The sequence below is a fragment of the Dunckerocampus dactyliophorus genome, chromosome 4, assembly GCF_027744805.1.
Source record: "Dunckerocampus dactyliophorus isolate RoL2022-P2 chromosome 4, RoL_Ddac_1.1, whole genome shotgun sequence".
NCBI lineage: Eukaryota > Metazoa > Chordata > Actinopteri > Syngnathiformes > Syngnathidae > Dunckerocampus > Dunckerocampus dactyliophorus.
In genome coordinates this window covers 10,312,484-10,328,824 of record NC_072822.1, presented here as the reverse complement: position 1 = coordinate 10,328,824, position 16,341 = coordinate 10,312,484, and the positions used below count along the sequence as shown (strand labels likewise).

The 16,341-nt window shown below is 38.8% G+C and overlaps 1 protein-coding gene across 1 annotated transcript; it reads right to left on the bottom strand.

Annotated features, from left to right (window-relative positions):
* Positions 1-6,056: 6,056 nt before the first annotated feature.
* On the bottom strand, positions 6,057-15,471 carry tars1 (threonyl-tRNA synthetase 1). Its single transcript, XM_054774907.1, has 19 exons — positions 15,292-15,471; positions 14,646-14,714; positions 14,268-14,458; positions 13,392-13,515; positions 13,194-13,318; positions 12,653-12,770; positions 12,499-12,563; positions 11,308-11,386; positions 10,460-10,606; positions 10,056-10,154; positions 9,312-9,478; positions 9,040-9,202; positions 8,762-8,899; positions 7,962-8,039; positions 7,778-7,878; positions 7,571-7,675; positions 7,430-7,502; positions 6,617-6,731; positions 6,057-6,531 (listed from the first exon to the last, which is right to left on the bottom strand). The coding sequence occupies exons 1-19, from the start codon at positions 15,373-15,375 to the stop codon at positions 6,383-6,385; spliced, it is 2,190 nt and encodes a 729-aa protein (XP_054630882.1). The 5' UTR covers positions 15,376-15,471; the 3' UTR covers positions 6,057-6,382.
* Between the last annotated feature and the right edge of the window lie 870 nt (positions 15,472-16,341).

Below are 16,341 nucleotides of genomic sequence, written 5' to 3'. Positions count from 1 at the left end.
GACTTCGCTAGCATGTGGATGTTTTTATCGTCTTTGTTCACCAAGACTGATCTACCTAAAAACTTCAACAATACGTGTCGCCAGCGGTGGTTCTGGCTTGAATGACGCCCTGGGCGGTCCGATGCTAGCCTCTAGTCGCCAAGTAACGTTAGCTTATTTGATCACATTCATTCCATAATACATAAAGTGATGATATAGGTCTATATCTTTATCATTGGACTGTTTCCCCTTCTTCTTCTTTACTCTTCTTTCTAAATTGTTGCAAAATTGTGGTGTAAATCATGAGTGAACTATGAGGTGTGCTCACTGGTGTTGCCAGCTATGTAGACAATAATGGCTGTGAGTATACCTACACTTCTATACAAGCTGCACACTGACTACTCAAGTATATCTAAGTTTCATTTCTACGGTATTGTCCCCTAGAAAATATAATAAAGATGTTTACTGAAATGTGTATTTAATTTGACAGAGATGTATTGTGTTCAGTGACTCCTCCAGACCTACACGATAGATGTTAGCGGGAAATGTTGCTGTTGGCTTCATGCGGGGTGTGACTGCGGCACAAGGCCTCTGCTCGGTGTGAAGTGGTTTGCTTCATTTATGCTGGCTCACAAACACCCATCGTATTTTCGTGGAAATGTGAATTAAAGAAAAAAAAAAGCATGCCTGGGCGTACCAGATGCTCGAAGGACTGATCAAACGATTCCCAATTAGAAGCATATAATTTGGCAGCATAATGATATTAAAGATGGCAGCTCGGTTTGCCCTAGCTAAACTAACTCAACTGGCGGCTGACCATAATTTAGGGTTGCGCTGCATTCACGCACAGGAATGGAGGTGTAGTAGACTGTCTGTGTACGTGTGTGTGTGGGGGGGTGTGTGTGTGTGCGTGTGTGAATTGAAAATGGTTGGTCAGAATTCAAAAATGCATTTCTTGGCTTTAGGAGCAACGTAAGTCTGGGGTGAAAAGGGCTGGAGTCACAACAGTGTGTGACACACTGGAGGCTTTTGGCTGCCTGTGTTGGGGAAAATACATCTAAGAAGCAGTTGTTATGGCGACAAAGAAAACAGAACAGCAACGACCATCTTTAACCACGGGAGGGAAAAAAGAAGAGCTTTACTGGGTTAGTTGACATCTTGGAAAGATGCAATTTGTTTGACGTTTGCTGATAGTTACAAGAGAAAGCACTCATTGTTCTTTAAATATGAAGTGACGACCAGATGCTAATTAGCTTAGCATAAGAGAAAAGCACAGTTGTGACATCGTGGATTCTAACGTCGTAATTGGCCTATTTAGGTCGCTTAAGTCGAAGGACAGTGTCGACTTTGTCAACATTATATGTTCTTAGTGCTTAGTTTAACTCTTAAATGGCACAAAATAAAGGCAAACGCTAATTATCATTAGCTAACAAATTGCTTCAAAGAAACTAGTCTGGCCTAGTTAACATTAGCTTGATATTTGGGGAACACATCAAAACTCTTGATTTATATAACACAGTGTAATTGCTTCACTATGTGATACATTTTATTTACTTTTATGTTATTGTTGTATTTTTTTTACAGGAAGTAAAGATGGAAATTAGCTTTAGTATAGTCTAGCATAGTCTAGCAACTCTTCTTGTCTTCAGAACAGTTTTAAATAAATGTTTTGTGTGAATGTTCATGCACTATGTTCGCAAATAAATATGAATACACATAATAACAAGCATAACAACCAGATGCTAATTAGCTTAGCAGAGGATAGCTACCAAAACAACTGTAATCATTTTTACCCAGAATACTGTACTGTAAAATGCTCTAATTATAACCAATGTGTTCACTTACTGCAACCGCAAAGAGGAGGGGCCGTAAACCGCAAGCAGGCAACAAGTGGAGAGAGTCAACAAGAACATCTGAATTTTTACCTTCCATAATGATTTGGAGTGCATGAAAAAGTGGAAAGGAAAACGTAGCTCTCTTTTACCACATGGTCATTTATTACCAAGTTTACTGCACAACACAGCAGCATCAGAGCCAATGTTGTAATCTCAAGGAGCTCAGCCTGCTTTAATACCGTTGATCAGTTCATTGTAAACAACGGCAACCAACATTTTAAAGCGCACACAGAGGCGGATAAAGCAAAAAAAGGATAATTTCCGGACTATGGGGCGCATCGGTATGTAAGCCTCACCCACTAAATTTAAAGAAAAAAAAAGACATGTACATACAGTATATGTTTGTATCCCGCTGGTGTCCACATCGTAACATGGGATATTTAGTACACAGAAAGATGTTACACGGAAAGATTTTCTTAAAGTTTTGATTAAATAAATGCTTTTTTCCAAACAGTGCCGAACAGTGCGTGTAATATTGCTAAATAAACATTAGCCTACCAGAAAAGTCACTCATCGCCATCCTTCTACTCTTCCTGGGAACTAAAACCACTATAGTCGTCTTCTTCAGTATCAAAATTGAACAGTCTCATAATTCCTTGGTTACGCACCTTGTCAGTCTCTCTCGCTCTCCCTTTCTTTTGTTGTCGCTCTCAGCGTCACTTTTCTCTCCAGGCAAATTAGCCATTTAGTTTGAGCTATCCTCTCCACGCAGTGGTCCAGCCTTTTGAAACCCATTGGTGATAGTGGATGAAACGAATTCTACACTTGATCAAACTTACTTAAGATGTGTCAGAGATCACTGCATAAGACTTATGCTAACGTAATATTAGCGTGCACGCCCCTACTTCCTAAAGCCGTGCTCTAAGAATCTTGGGAAATGTAGTTTTTAGCCATAAAGTGAGAAAAAAGTAGTGACTTATACCCAGGAAATTACGGTAGCTAGCCCAGCAGTTATTTGCTTTTGCGACCACGGTTAATTGAATAGAGGCGTTAACTGCAGCATCTACAGTATGCTAGACTCAGAGCAGCATGAGTAGCATTGTATAACTGCTGTTTTACTATGCACATGACAATAAAACTCTCTTGTATCTTGTATCTTGTATCTTGTATCTTGTATAAGAGTAGCACTGCTTTTAACAAATAGTTCACAGAATGCTGGAGAACATCGTAAGAAGTTGACAATTGCACCGTTACTGTCATTTATAACCTCAGAAATAATTTGTAGTCATTATTTATCATTACAATTGTACTTGGCGATTTGATCGCAACAAATATTTATTTTATTATATTTATTCACTGCGATATTTAAAAAAAATGAATTTCTGTCAAGAATTTTTATAATATAATATATTTGTCTTTCAAGAGTTAATGGTTTAGTAATAGTTTTCAAGCATTTGTTACTGCTGACATATTTTTAAAAATAAAACAATACATATTTATAAAAGTCCTGTCATGGTTTTGGTACAAGTCAATAGTCAGAAACTTGACTTTTTGAGGTTTACCTGGAATCTTTTGGGGAGGCTCAGATAATGAAGGTAATAAATACAATTAAAAATAAAATACTTCAATAAAATACGCTCAGGCTGCAGCGGAGATACCACTTTAACGTGTGCTACTTAAAAATAAATGCATGTGTGCGAGGAGAAAGAGAAGTTTGCTCAGTTCGCTGAAGCGTTGTGACCCTTGGAGTAGGAGAGGCCACACTGCCATTGAAGCGTTGAGCACAGATCCAGCAGGGATCCCTGGCTCACTAGTACTGAATCTCTGCATATATTCCATCTGTTGACACTCTCCTACACACCTCACTCTTTCACTAACCTCTTATCTAAATGTTTGTGTTTAACTGCACTTCACTGGCATCCTCAACCAAAGACCTCAGGTCTATTATTTCCCCTTGTGGGGGCATTTCATTTGTTTTTTGTGCCTTATATGACCACATATAAGCTCTGTGTGGAGTTTGCATGTTCTCCCCGTGCGTGCGTGGGTTTTTCTCCGGGTACTCCGGTTTCCTCCTACATCCAAAAACATGCATGTTAGGTTAATTGGTGACTCTAAATTGTTCATAGGTATGAATGTGAGTGTGAATGGTTGTTTGTCTATATGTGCCCTGCCATTGGCTGGCCACCAGTCCAGGGTGTACCCCGCCGTGTACCAAAGTTAGCTGGGTTAGCCTCCAGCATGCCACCGCGACCCTAATGAGGAGAAGCAGTACAGAAAATGGATGGATGGATGGATTAATTATGATATCTGGATAATTAATTTATTATTTTTAATTTAATCCAATGGGATTCATTAATTAAAAAAATAGGACATCCACCCATCCATTTTCTATTCTGCTTGTACTGACTAGGGTTGCAGGGGTATGCTGGAGCCTAACCCAGCTAACTTTGGTACACCCTGGACTGGTGGCCAGCCAATGGCAGGGCACATATAGACAAACAACCATTCACACTCACATTCATACCTATGGACAATTTAGAGTCTCCAATTAACCTAACATGCATGTTTTTGGAATGTGGGAGGAAACCGGAGTACCCGGAGAAAACCCACACACGCACGGGGAGAACATGCTAACCACTAGGCCACCGAGCGGCCTAATATATGACGTACGTATTATTAGATTTCAAGGATTATAAAACTATTTTTTCAAAGTAAAATGGCTATCTAAAATACTTATAATTAAATCAAATTAAATTGAAGGGTTAATTAAAATTAAGAATAATTTATATATCTTTATTTTTTTAATTAAAAAAAATTAATTATGTGGAAGACTATGTAACTATTTTTAAATTAATGAATGAATTAAATTAATTAATAATTTTTTTGAGTAATGAAAAAAATGATATAAATGACTGCTAAGCATTTGGAGTATCCGTGTGAAAGTCCTGTGTTTTTGCACCAATAAAAACCAGTCCACAATAACCAAACTTGACTTTATTTGGTGCTGAAAACATCCCAGCAGCCAACATAGCTGTCAGCCACTCTTATTTTAATCACCTGTTACTGTCAGAGAAGCCAAAATCAATGTTTTTATTGGGAAATGTGAAAATATATTCTTGCTCTATCTTTAACTTTTAATGTCCCTACTTAAAGTAATGGGAGTCGTTTGCATGATTTAAACGGGCAATTTCCAAATAAAACATGTAGCCAGAAGCAGAGCAGATGGTTAAGTACATATTTATGTTTTCTTTTTTTTTTAAAGGCTGAGTCATGTGAATAATTATCAGCCATGCTAAATTGAACAAAAATGGTCAAGTCGTTGCAAAGGTTAGAGATACATTTTTCTTTCAGCTTTGCTTTGTATGTTTTTTTTTCCACCTGAAAAGCAAGTCTGTGCAGGGTGGACCCCCCCTCCGCCAACAGTCGTTACATTGGAACCATATTAATTTGTTCCAGCTGTGGAAGTAGATAGATACAACGCCGACTAGTGGTAAGAGCATGAATAAGCTACTGGACAATATGTACTGTAGTAAGTACTGTACATGCTGTATTAACTCTTCCATCTCCACCGCATAGTTTGTTGTACTTTCAGCATGAATGTAATTTTTATTCACACATTTTAATTAATTTCTAAATAATAATGTTTTTAAAGGGATCTCATATAAATCTGTCACCTTTCAGAGAATATACAACATAAAATACACAAAAAAAGGAAAAAGAAATATATACAAAATATATGAAATCACAAAAAGCAAGTAAAAACCTTTAAAAAAATGTCCACATATAACTAAACTTGTAGTCTCTTTTGCACTTGAAAACTTAATTTTTCTGTTCAGGAATGTATGTAAACTACTATAATTAAGTATAAATATATTTATAATAGAGATAAATTTAATAAATTATAATTTAGGGCAGCCATGGTATAAACCTTACATTTGATGTTGGTCTAGTCAAGTTGTTAAGCGCTGTATGTATTTAGTAAGTTATCCGCATACGATAAAAATGCAATTTGTCGACGTTTGCATGTGACGGTTAGGGAATGTCGACTCGAAGTGTCATAGTATTTCAGAATAAAAACATATTTCATGTTTGCATTGGTTAGTTGCTGATGAAATAATGATACTGTCTTTTCTCCTCCACATTGTAGCCTAAATGAGAATGGTCAATTGTGAAGGAACTGTGGTGCCAAAATGACATAAATTAATACACGTATTATACACACACACACACACACACACACAAAAGAATTTACTTGTTTAATTTCCAAAAATTCCAACTCTAGTGCAATTCCCTGAAAGCAGCAGACAGCATGAAGAGAAGATCATTACAAATGCAAAAGCTTTTGTTAGAAGTTACCAATAGATTACACACATGATTGTATATAATTTCATGATGTCAATGTCAACAATGTCCCTTGCACAAGAGAAGCAGTCAGGACAAATGAACAACATTTACCATTGTGGCTTCTTTCTAATTAAAAAAAAACAAAAAACAGAGCCCTTTTACAGTTTACAGAGTCAAGGTTCTGCTGATAGGACAGAAAGCTGTTCGTTATTTGGAGGAAAAGCTTAGAAATCTTCCTCTGCGTTCCGATTCCTGGACGATTTGAGCTCCTTCAGACGCTGGATGCACTCCTCCACGCCACGCTCACCGTGGACTTTGTTATCCCGAGTGCGCACGTTCACAGTGTTACCGGTCTTCTCCTTCTCTCCCACCACTGTTTTCAAGGCGACAGGAGGAGGGAAAGACATTGGGAATGGTAGATATGAGGAGAAGGAGGGACGATCATGAGGAAGACTCACCCAGGATGAAGTTGTACTGAGCCAGCTGGGCGTTTCGGATCTTCTTGTTTAAAGTGCATCCTGCATCGAGGTCCACGTCGCTCATGAAGCCGCTGTTGTGGAATTCCTGATGAACCTGCACAGATTAAAAACAAGTGTTGAGTCTCCTGTCCACTTGGTGGCAGTAATGCACCTTCTAGCTGTGAAGGCAAACAAACTGTTGTCTAAATTTGATTTGCAATTTCTTTTTTCAGTAGTAGTTCCCTGTATAGAAGATCTTTGCTTAGAATTTTTGTCCAGTTGATCCTTAATAATAACAGACCACTCCTGTCATATAGGGTTTTTTTGCAGTAGGTCCTTAAACACAAGAGCACTCCTAACATATAAATCTTTGATGATTTTTTTTCCCAATGGAGCTCTAAAAAGCAGAGCTGTCATACAAACAAATCTTAGATTTGTACTATTTTTTAGTAGGTTCCTACAAAAAAACAGAGCAGGGCACTCCTGTCAGATAGACTATCTTTGATTAGCATTTTTTTTCAGTAGATCCCTAAAATCAGGCGAAGTGTTCCCGTCATACAAAAGATCTCTAAGTAGCGTTAACATAGTGACTGTTAAAAATGATGAATTTATAACTTTGTCTATAATTATGTTAGTTACGTGACAAAAGTGTTAAGCTTTGGTAGATCCTTGCATTGACATTACATACAAAATAGGTGTTGGGCCAAGTCCTTAACTAAGATGTGGCCCCGAGAACATTTGAAAAATAGTCTCGTTTTAGTCCTTCGGTTGGACAGATTTGGGACACTATGTGTCAATGTGAGTTGTGCTGACCTTCTGAGCGTACTCCTCACAGGTTGGTCCCACAGGTACAACCATCACTTGGCGAGGAGACAGCCACAGTGGCCTGCACATGGACAAGGACAAATATGTTTGGTGTTTCTCTTATAAACTTGAGTCCTGAATCGAACAAACCATTTTCCTCCATAATTTTCAGTGAGGATGGCGATCATTCGCTCGACTGATCCCAGAATGGCTCTGTGGATAATCACTGGTCTCTTCTTGTCATCTCCATCATGGCTGTAAAATAACATCATATGACTGTCATGTCGCTATCTTTTATTGTAGTTGCAATCTTCCACCTCCTGTTGCAACAGTTAGACCACCAAGCTGCATAACTACCTGACAAAGGAGAGACTGAAGCGAATCGGTAGCTGGAAATCCAATTGGATAGTGGCACACTGATGGTATCGGCCAATAGCGTCCTTGATCTGGATGTCAATCTGTGTGGGAAGCACGGCACAGAAGGTAAAAATGAATGACACTCGTCTAATTAACGGTTAAAATGTATCATTAGGTTGCTCACCTTTGGTCCGTAGAAAGCTCCATCACCTGGGTTGAGAACCCATTTCTCTCCAAAGTCATTCAAGCTGTTCTCCAGTTGCTGTCAAATAAAATGATATATATTATATATTCTGTATTGCTACTTGGAATGAGCACACAGATCACTTCCTTAATTAATGATCAGAAAAATTAATGATAAACTGACAACTGCACATTACAGTGTAATAATTAACCAATTAATTGTGCATTACAATATAATAATCAATTAATTGTACATTGCAATACAATAAATAAATTAATTGTATATTACAATATAATAATAAATCTTTGTAAAATTAAAAACTGGTTAATATAAATGGGGAAAAACATTGTGCATATATTAGGGCTGCACAATTCTTCAAAAACTGTGAATCACTATTTTCTTGCTTAAAATTGAGATTGACATTCTCTGGTATTATTTTTTCTCATGCATGTGCACGCACGCACGCACGCACACACTCACGCACGCACACACACGCACGCACACGCACGCACACGCACGCACACGCGCATTACGCCTCAATTGCTTATACATGCAGAGCTGCCAACATTTGGTGTTTGCAATCCATTTTTAGTCTTCAACGCCGCCAGCACATATGCACCATACAGCCCATTCTGTTAAATATAGATGTTCTTTGTCTTCTACGAGCCACAATCTATTTGCTGCTCTTCAATTTCTATCCTGATAATATCACACAACGGCCATCTTCGTTCCCCACGAGACTTTGTGTGAGCGCTTGACATTTTCGGCTAAGCGAGAAAAACAAGCGGCGTTCAGATTACCTTTTCTGCTTGCTCCCAGACGGCGGGCTCTCCGAGGAATTTCTCTGGTCTCGTGGAAAGGTTTAGCTTGAAAGTGAAGCCGAATACGCCGTACACAGTGCGCAGAAAATCGAGGCAACCCTTGATCTCATCCTCGATCTGAAGTCAATAGCAGATGGATAGCAAATAACATTTCCATGAAAACCAAGTTTGCAAATTGCAGTAAATTAAATAAACAAACCACTCAAATTTACTGAAAAGGAATTTGCTGACATGCAATGTGCACAAAATGACCTCACCTGCTCCATAGAGCAGAAGATATGAGCGTCATCCTGCTGGAAACGGCGGACGCGGGTGAGCCCAGTGAGGGCTCCTGACAGCTCGTTCCTGTGCAGGACACCAAAGTCGGCCATGCGAAGGGGCAGCTCTCTCCAGGAACGTGGCCGGTGATCAAACATCAGACTGAAACGAAATGCAAAAATAATGCAGACCTCGTTACTTTGCCATTTAACATTTACATCCAGTAGTATCGCCTTTACACAATGAAAAAAGTGTGAGGATGAGGCCTCACCAGTGGCCAGGACAGTTCATGGGTTTGAGGGCGAAGGTCTCTTTCTCCACCTCAAAGGAGAACATGTTCTCGCTATAGTGCTGCCAGTGACCAGAGGTCTGCCACAGCTTACTGTTGTAAATGTTGGGTGTTACCACCTCCTGGAAGCCTCTTTTCCTGTACTCACTCTGCCAAGGGCAAACATTAAGCTTTTTAACTTCATCTCTTTAAGCAGAGTTTAAACACTATCTCTGGAGAGTCTCCAATAAATGATGCAGAACCACCTCAAAAATAACTTATCTTCTTATTCAGCCATCCAAATCAAATATCAATTCACACTGTATGCTGTGAGCCAAGAGCTGGAGGATAATGTGTACTCTATTTTATTTATGAAATTCTTCATTCTGCAATATACGCTCACTGAAAATATGAGAAACAGCTGTAAGTATGATGCAGTGCAAACTGCAATCACATTAATGAACTGTGTTTAATGAATAGCTCTTTGACAACGTCAAACTGAGCGTTATATTTTTGTTGTTTTGATACAGCTCTTGTACTGGGTCTCATTAGTGTACCGTTGTTGAGCATTTCATTACAAGCAACATTTACCAAACATGTCCCTTTTTTATAGACTAAAGGTGCACTTGAAGATGCTAGACCAGTAAGTAAAATTCCCACTCTGTGTGGCCTTGCTTCTAACATTCTCTCATTTCTTGTGTCTTCCAATTAACGTAGAAAATCAGAGCAATTATGACGCCGACTTACTCTGATGAACTCAATCAGGGTGTTGTAGATGAAGGCGCCTTTTGGCAGAAAGAAGCAGCTCCCTGGGCTCAGGTCATGGAAGAAGAACAGGTCCTGCTCCTGTAGATGAAACATTTGCATTTAGGTCAAAACGGTTTTAATTTGAACTGACTCATCGTGCACTTGAATGAGGATTTGTCTGACAATACTCTCCTTCCAGAAGCTTCCTTTTCCACAACTTAGGTGAAATGAGTTAAAGCTCCTGACAGTTTAGAAACCACGACTCCTAAAGTGGTCCTGATTGTTGCAGTCAGGTCAATTTACAGTCAATCAAAGCTGGTTAAAGTGTAACTTTTACTCCTACAACAACTGTAATATGGACTCGTGAAATCATTTGTGAGCTTACTGGCTTTTTTAGTTCATACCCGGCCCAGTTTGCGATGATCTCTGTTCTTGGCCTCTTCCTGAAACTTCTCCCACTCTTTCAGCATTTTGGGGTCCGGGAAGGAGATGCCGTAAATCCTCTGGAGGGTCTCCATGTCTGCCTTTCCCTCCCAGTATGTGGAAGAGTTCTGCACACACAAAAGCAAATAAAAATATCTTTCATGATTTCAGCGTTAATGATGTAATGTAATTGTCAAATTTGCATAATTGGCTATGATGCATTAGCAAAAAGTGAATAAAAAAAAACATGAAAAGCAAAACACATTTGTTTAGAACTTCAAATGAACTTTGTTCTGCAGCATCTTTTGTCATTTTTTCTAATGTCACAAGACAGACCAGCCTGTGAGTGTTTTTGTATGAGGGGCCCACAGCAGCACTCGTTCCATACGTTCTTTCAGTTCTATCAGTCACCAAAAGTCTTTTCACGAGATTTGTCGCAAGTCACTTTTACGCTTTTGTTTTCTACAGGGGTCGGATTACTCGCTAAATTTAGCAACACAGTCGCTATGTTGGCAACATTGATCTCTCCCGCTGAGTCTTTTTATCTTCTGGCAGACCAGGTGCATTAAAGCATTATATAATGTGTATATGATGTGTTTATGAGTGAGGGCAAACAAGTAGCATCAAATGTTTTTGTGGCAGGCCGCCAAACTATTTGCTGAACTCAACGATGAGTTAAGAGCTGACCTGTTGTTATGATGTCACTCGATGTGTTCATGCATTTATTCATTGATGTGACGTAATTGAAATGTCGTGTCTCTTAGAGCAGAGTCAATGCAATGATTAAAAAAACATTAAGAATAATGCAGCCCAGAAATTAAAGGCTCACCTTGTGGATCTTCAGTGCCTTGATTTTTCCTGTGTGTCTCACGTGTGGACCCCGACACAAATCAATTAAAGGACCACACCTGAAATGTAGCATTTGTGGTTATTTATAGGGTTGTCCAATGATGATAATCATCGGCCCAATATTGACATAAAAATGTGAAATCGTTATCAGTTTTATCCCTAAATTGAAAGCCCATAACAGTTTTTACCGTCAACGTTGCAGAATTGCAACAACACTGAATCATGTGGTTAATACTGTACTGCTCACAAGCCTGGGAGGAATAAGTAATTTATTTAGCAAGCAGAGCAATGAGGTGGTGGAGGGGGGTGTTATCATTCCACATATAATTCTTACTCAGTGTTTTTACAGAGTTGGTAAAAAAAAAAATACATCACACAGCAACGCAATAGGTAGATAACAGACAAGACACTACCAACGAATAATGCTGAATAATCAACAGCCATGTGAGCCCTAAATGTGTAACTTAGCAGCCCTTTACAAAAACAGTACAGCAAAGCACGCTGGGAAACAGGAAGTGCTGTTGTCAAAACCATACACGTAGACGCAGCACCGAGCGCTGAGCCTTATGTCAACGTTGCCGCCATATTGGATGTGGCAAGGCTGCGCTGTAAGTGAATACAAATACATGTACTTACTTTCATAAAGCGCCTTTCTACAAAGAAATTTAAGTTAATGCCTCTCGTTTATACATTCACACACGCACTAATACACTGGGGAAACAGTTGGGCACCAAAAATAATGTAGTTGATCTTCTCAGACGGCTAAGATAAGAAAATAACATGTTATCAATCAAAATAATAATCAGCAAATTCATGTATTTTAAACAATACACCTTTAACTAAAACTCAATTAAATCTTTCCAAAAATAACAAATCAAGGCACAAGAAACACAAATGTATTCTTATATAAAATATGTAATACATGTATGATCTACTCAGAGATGGGTGGAGTAGCCAACAAAACAACTGTACTCATTTAAGAGTATTGTTACATTTAAGAGAATTGTTACAACAATTTGACTCAAGAAAAAGGTATGTGATGTTACACATATCGGTATCGGAATCGGAAATTGGAAGTTGGACAATATCGACATATCGGACATCCCTATTTATTTAAGATCATTTACATGATATTTTGATGCACCAAAGTAATCAAACTACACACACTCACCTGTAAACTGTAGTGGTGGGAGTGGTGACCTTCTCGTTCAGGATGCGGCACTTGAACTTATTGTACTGTCATGAGGAAGAATTGCTTTTTCTAAACTTGTTACTCATGCAAATGACTTTCTCTTTGATTTTTATGGAGGTGTGTTTGTCAATACCTTGAACATCTCCAATAGAGTTTCCTTTTTGATCTCCAACCTCTCAAATGGCTGCTTCTCCTTAATGATTTTCTTGCACAAGGTCTCCAGGCAGGGGAAGTCATTGCTTGATACCCCCCTGCACAACAATTCCAGAAAGAGAAACCGCATCTTAGTTATTTCCCTACCTTTGCGGCCCGCATTAATAATCAAACTTCCTTTAAACCACTGCTAGTGTTTAAAGGGCATCTGAAGTGTCAGCACCATTGTGATTATAGAGGAACCTTTGAGAAACCTAGGCTATAATAGTCAAGAGTTATTGGCTTGGGGGGTTCTGCAATGTCAAAATCTCCTTGGTGAAAGGAAAGCTATTAGCATAACATGACTTCATTAAGGGTGCTATGGAATTAATTAGACAGCAGCAACAGCAGAAGCTCTCCTGCAGCATAGGGAAATTCATATAGGAAAGGTCAAGTGGAAAGGTTCTCACAAGAAAGATATTCCTCTCATCTGCCAATCTAGTATGCACGACAAGTTATCATGAATATCCTGCCAGACTTACTCATTGTTGTCAAGGAACATGTCGTAGTAAAAGCCGCTCTCGATGGGCGGACCGTAGCAGAGACAACCCCCATATACCCTCTCCATGGCTTCACCCAAGATGTGGGCACTTGAGTGCCAGTAAACCTTCAAGGATAACAAAAATAATGACTGTTCTAAAAGTCTCATAGGTTGCAATCATTTGCTTCTGTCCACTTACAGCTTGAGCTTCATCATCATCAAACTTGAGCAATTCCAGGCTGCAGTTGTCCTCCAAAGGTCTGTCCAGATCCCACACATTGTTGTTTACCTTGGCAATCACTGTGTTGTCGGCGAGGCCTTGACTAGACAGCAGAGTGTGGCGAATCAAGTTCATGTGCAGGATTTATACAGACAAGCCTGGTCAAAGCTGCTATGGCATGTGTGCTAACTGTGTGATAATACTGTATATAGACCACAAACACTTCATTAGGTGCACCTGCACAAGTTAAAAGGTCCCTTATTATGCAAAATTGACTTTTTTTCCAATGATGTTATAACAGTAATATAGTCCCTCGACCACCAAACCTGAGAAAAGTCTAAAATCACCTTGCCTCTGACCCCCTCCGAGCAAGATGAGCCTGCCTGTATACGCCCACCACTTCACGGAGGACAACATTGTAAAAAAAAAATAAATCAATAAAAAAAAGTAGGCTTTGCAACAGAGCTACATTTACAGATGTAAATTGGATTATTTTTTCTTTCTTCATCGAATAGGAAAACCTAGCATGATGTTGCTGCTACAATGTGACTGTAATGTTAGCACTGTAGCTCACATAGCTATGCCAGTTTTGCTGACATTTGTGTCCTCCTGTCCCACTCCTGAATGTTATGTCGTTGCATGTGATATATGGCATCTATGATGTTGGACATGTGTAGAGTTACAGTGTATATGTAAATGTGGATAAAGTCCACAATAGCACTTCTTGGAGCCACACACACACAGTCAGAGACAGCTATGGACAAACAAAGCACATTAGCATTGAAGCCACAGGTGCACAATACGCTGTGTTCCCAGAAGAGCTTTTACCCTAAATAAATTACAGTAGTAACTGACCTGATTCCACAAGCCACTTGATAGGGTGTGGTCTTCCAAGACTCCCCCTCCACCACCTTGCCATCAGGTAAAGTGACTTTGATTGCTCGACTCTCCTTGGAAGCTCTTTCTGCCAAGAGGGCATCATGCTCAGCTTTCAGCTTGGAGTACAAAGTGAGACGCTCGTCTATGTACTCGGGTGCGGGCGAAAGCTGCACATCAAGAAAACAAAGTTTGGGAATATGTCGCAGTTACAGTATTTAGGTTTTCTTGGCTCTTTCCTACATGTAGTTAAATGTTTAGGAGTAACAAATCAGAAAACAAAGGTGTTTACAGATGTGCAAAAGTGGTAAAAAAAAAAAAAAAGATATGAAAATATGATTTCATGTGCACACTCACCTCAACTCGTCCTCCAGAATCTCCAGCATCATTTTTGGTTTTCTTTTTTCCTCCATCTGATGCTCCTCCCTGTCCAAACATTGCATCATTCAGTGATATTATTCTCAACTTACTTATGCATTGTAAAGCCAGTATACGCCACATCATTACCGGTAATAAGCTGAAATAGTGACTAACAATACAGATAGACAAAGATCTTGGATGACGTCAATGGGACTTGTGATTCACCGATGGACCTACAATTTTTAACTACAATTATTTACGTTCTTGCACAAGTCGTACAACTTCAAGACAAGTACAAGTAGCATGTCTCAGCCATGTATCAGTCTTCCCAGAAGAGAGCGAGAGAGAATAAGCCTTTACTTGTCACTTAGAATAGAAAGCGAAAGAATTTTGTTTGAGTCTTAGAACTTAACTACGTTGCAATGCAGTGAGATACTTTCTCCGAACAAGACTGATTCCTCCAAAAAATAGAAGGTTGACATTTGAATTGCAATCCTACAGAATGTGAGGTTACCATTTTTTTCCTGTGAGCATTAGAAAAACTTTAGCACCTCCTTGCTAGTAGTGTGAATGTGAACAGTGCGAGGCGAAGCTAAATGCTAACCGGCTAACATGAATGATAAAAATGAAGGCGAGGTGTTACCTTTAAACCTTCGTCCACATTCAGTTCGCTCATTTTCTCCACGACGGTCTGCTGAGCCATAACAAGTGAAAAGCTGTCCCACATTAAACGACTTTTTGCAGTCAGGTTACTACTAGCTAGCTAGCAGAAACGGTCACGATGACTGGAGACCGCTGATGTAACCCGGAAAGGATGAATCTGATGCAACATTGCTGTAGCGTTATGTTAATGAAGGGCTTCCTGAAACCCATTAAAGTAAAAGTTGCTGTTTTTTAAAAACAATTGTCTTGGTTGAAAACCATATTCCACAATACCTTTTTTTTAAAGAAAATGTTGTATTTATTGTTGATGCCATGTCCTTTGCAGTGCATCGGTATAGACTATGAATATCAATTATTACTCTTATACATAGTAGATAAATGTTGGTATGGTATGGCTTATTTATTCATTTCAGAGGCTTAACAAGTTACATTAAGGAACATCACGTGGTTACATTTGCACCATTCAGCATGTAAAGAGAAGTAGGAAGAAGCAGACCTCATTTAAAGCTATCAATTGCTGACAAACTATTCATATTCATATCTTTCATATGTTGACACTTACAATATTTTGTTTGCTTGCATTTTGTCATTTACATTTTTCACTTCCTGTGTGAGGAAAATTAAGGTGTTAAAAAAATAAAATACCAATAAGCAAATGAGTGACACAATGGCACTATATAGCTTGTGCAGTGTTTAAAAAATAGAAAGCTATAAAAGTGCCAATAAAAATAGGATTACATTTTAATAAAAGTAGTAAAACGGGAATACATTGTTAATAAGAGAAAATAAGTAAGTTAGAATAAGTGGTGACATTTAGTAGAGTAAAGCACTCATTTCATTTCAGGCTCAAACATCAGATGTGAAAAAACACACTTTCCTTGGCCACACTGCCACACTTTTTCAATCATACTACTGATTGTTCTTCTCCTTGGTTGCAAGGGACATTTCTGCATCTTAATGAATATGTTGCATCAAATAGGTTGTTTTCAGTATCTTGAATACAAAAACTATTGATTAAACACTAGTGCTT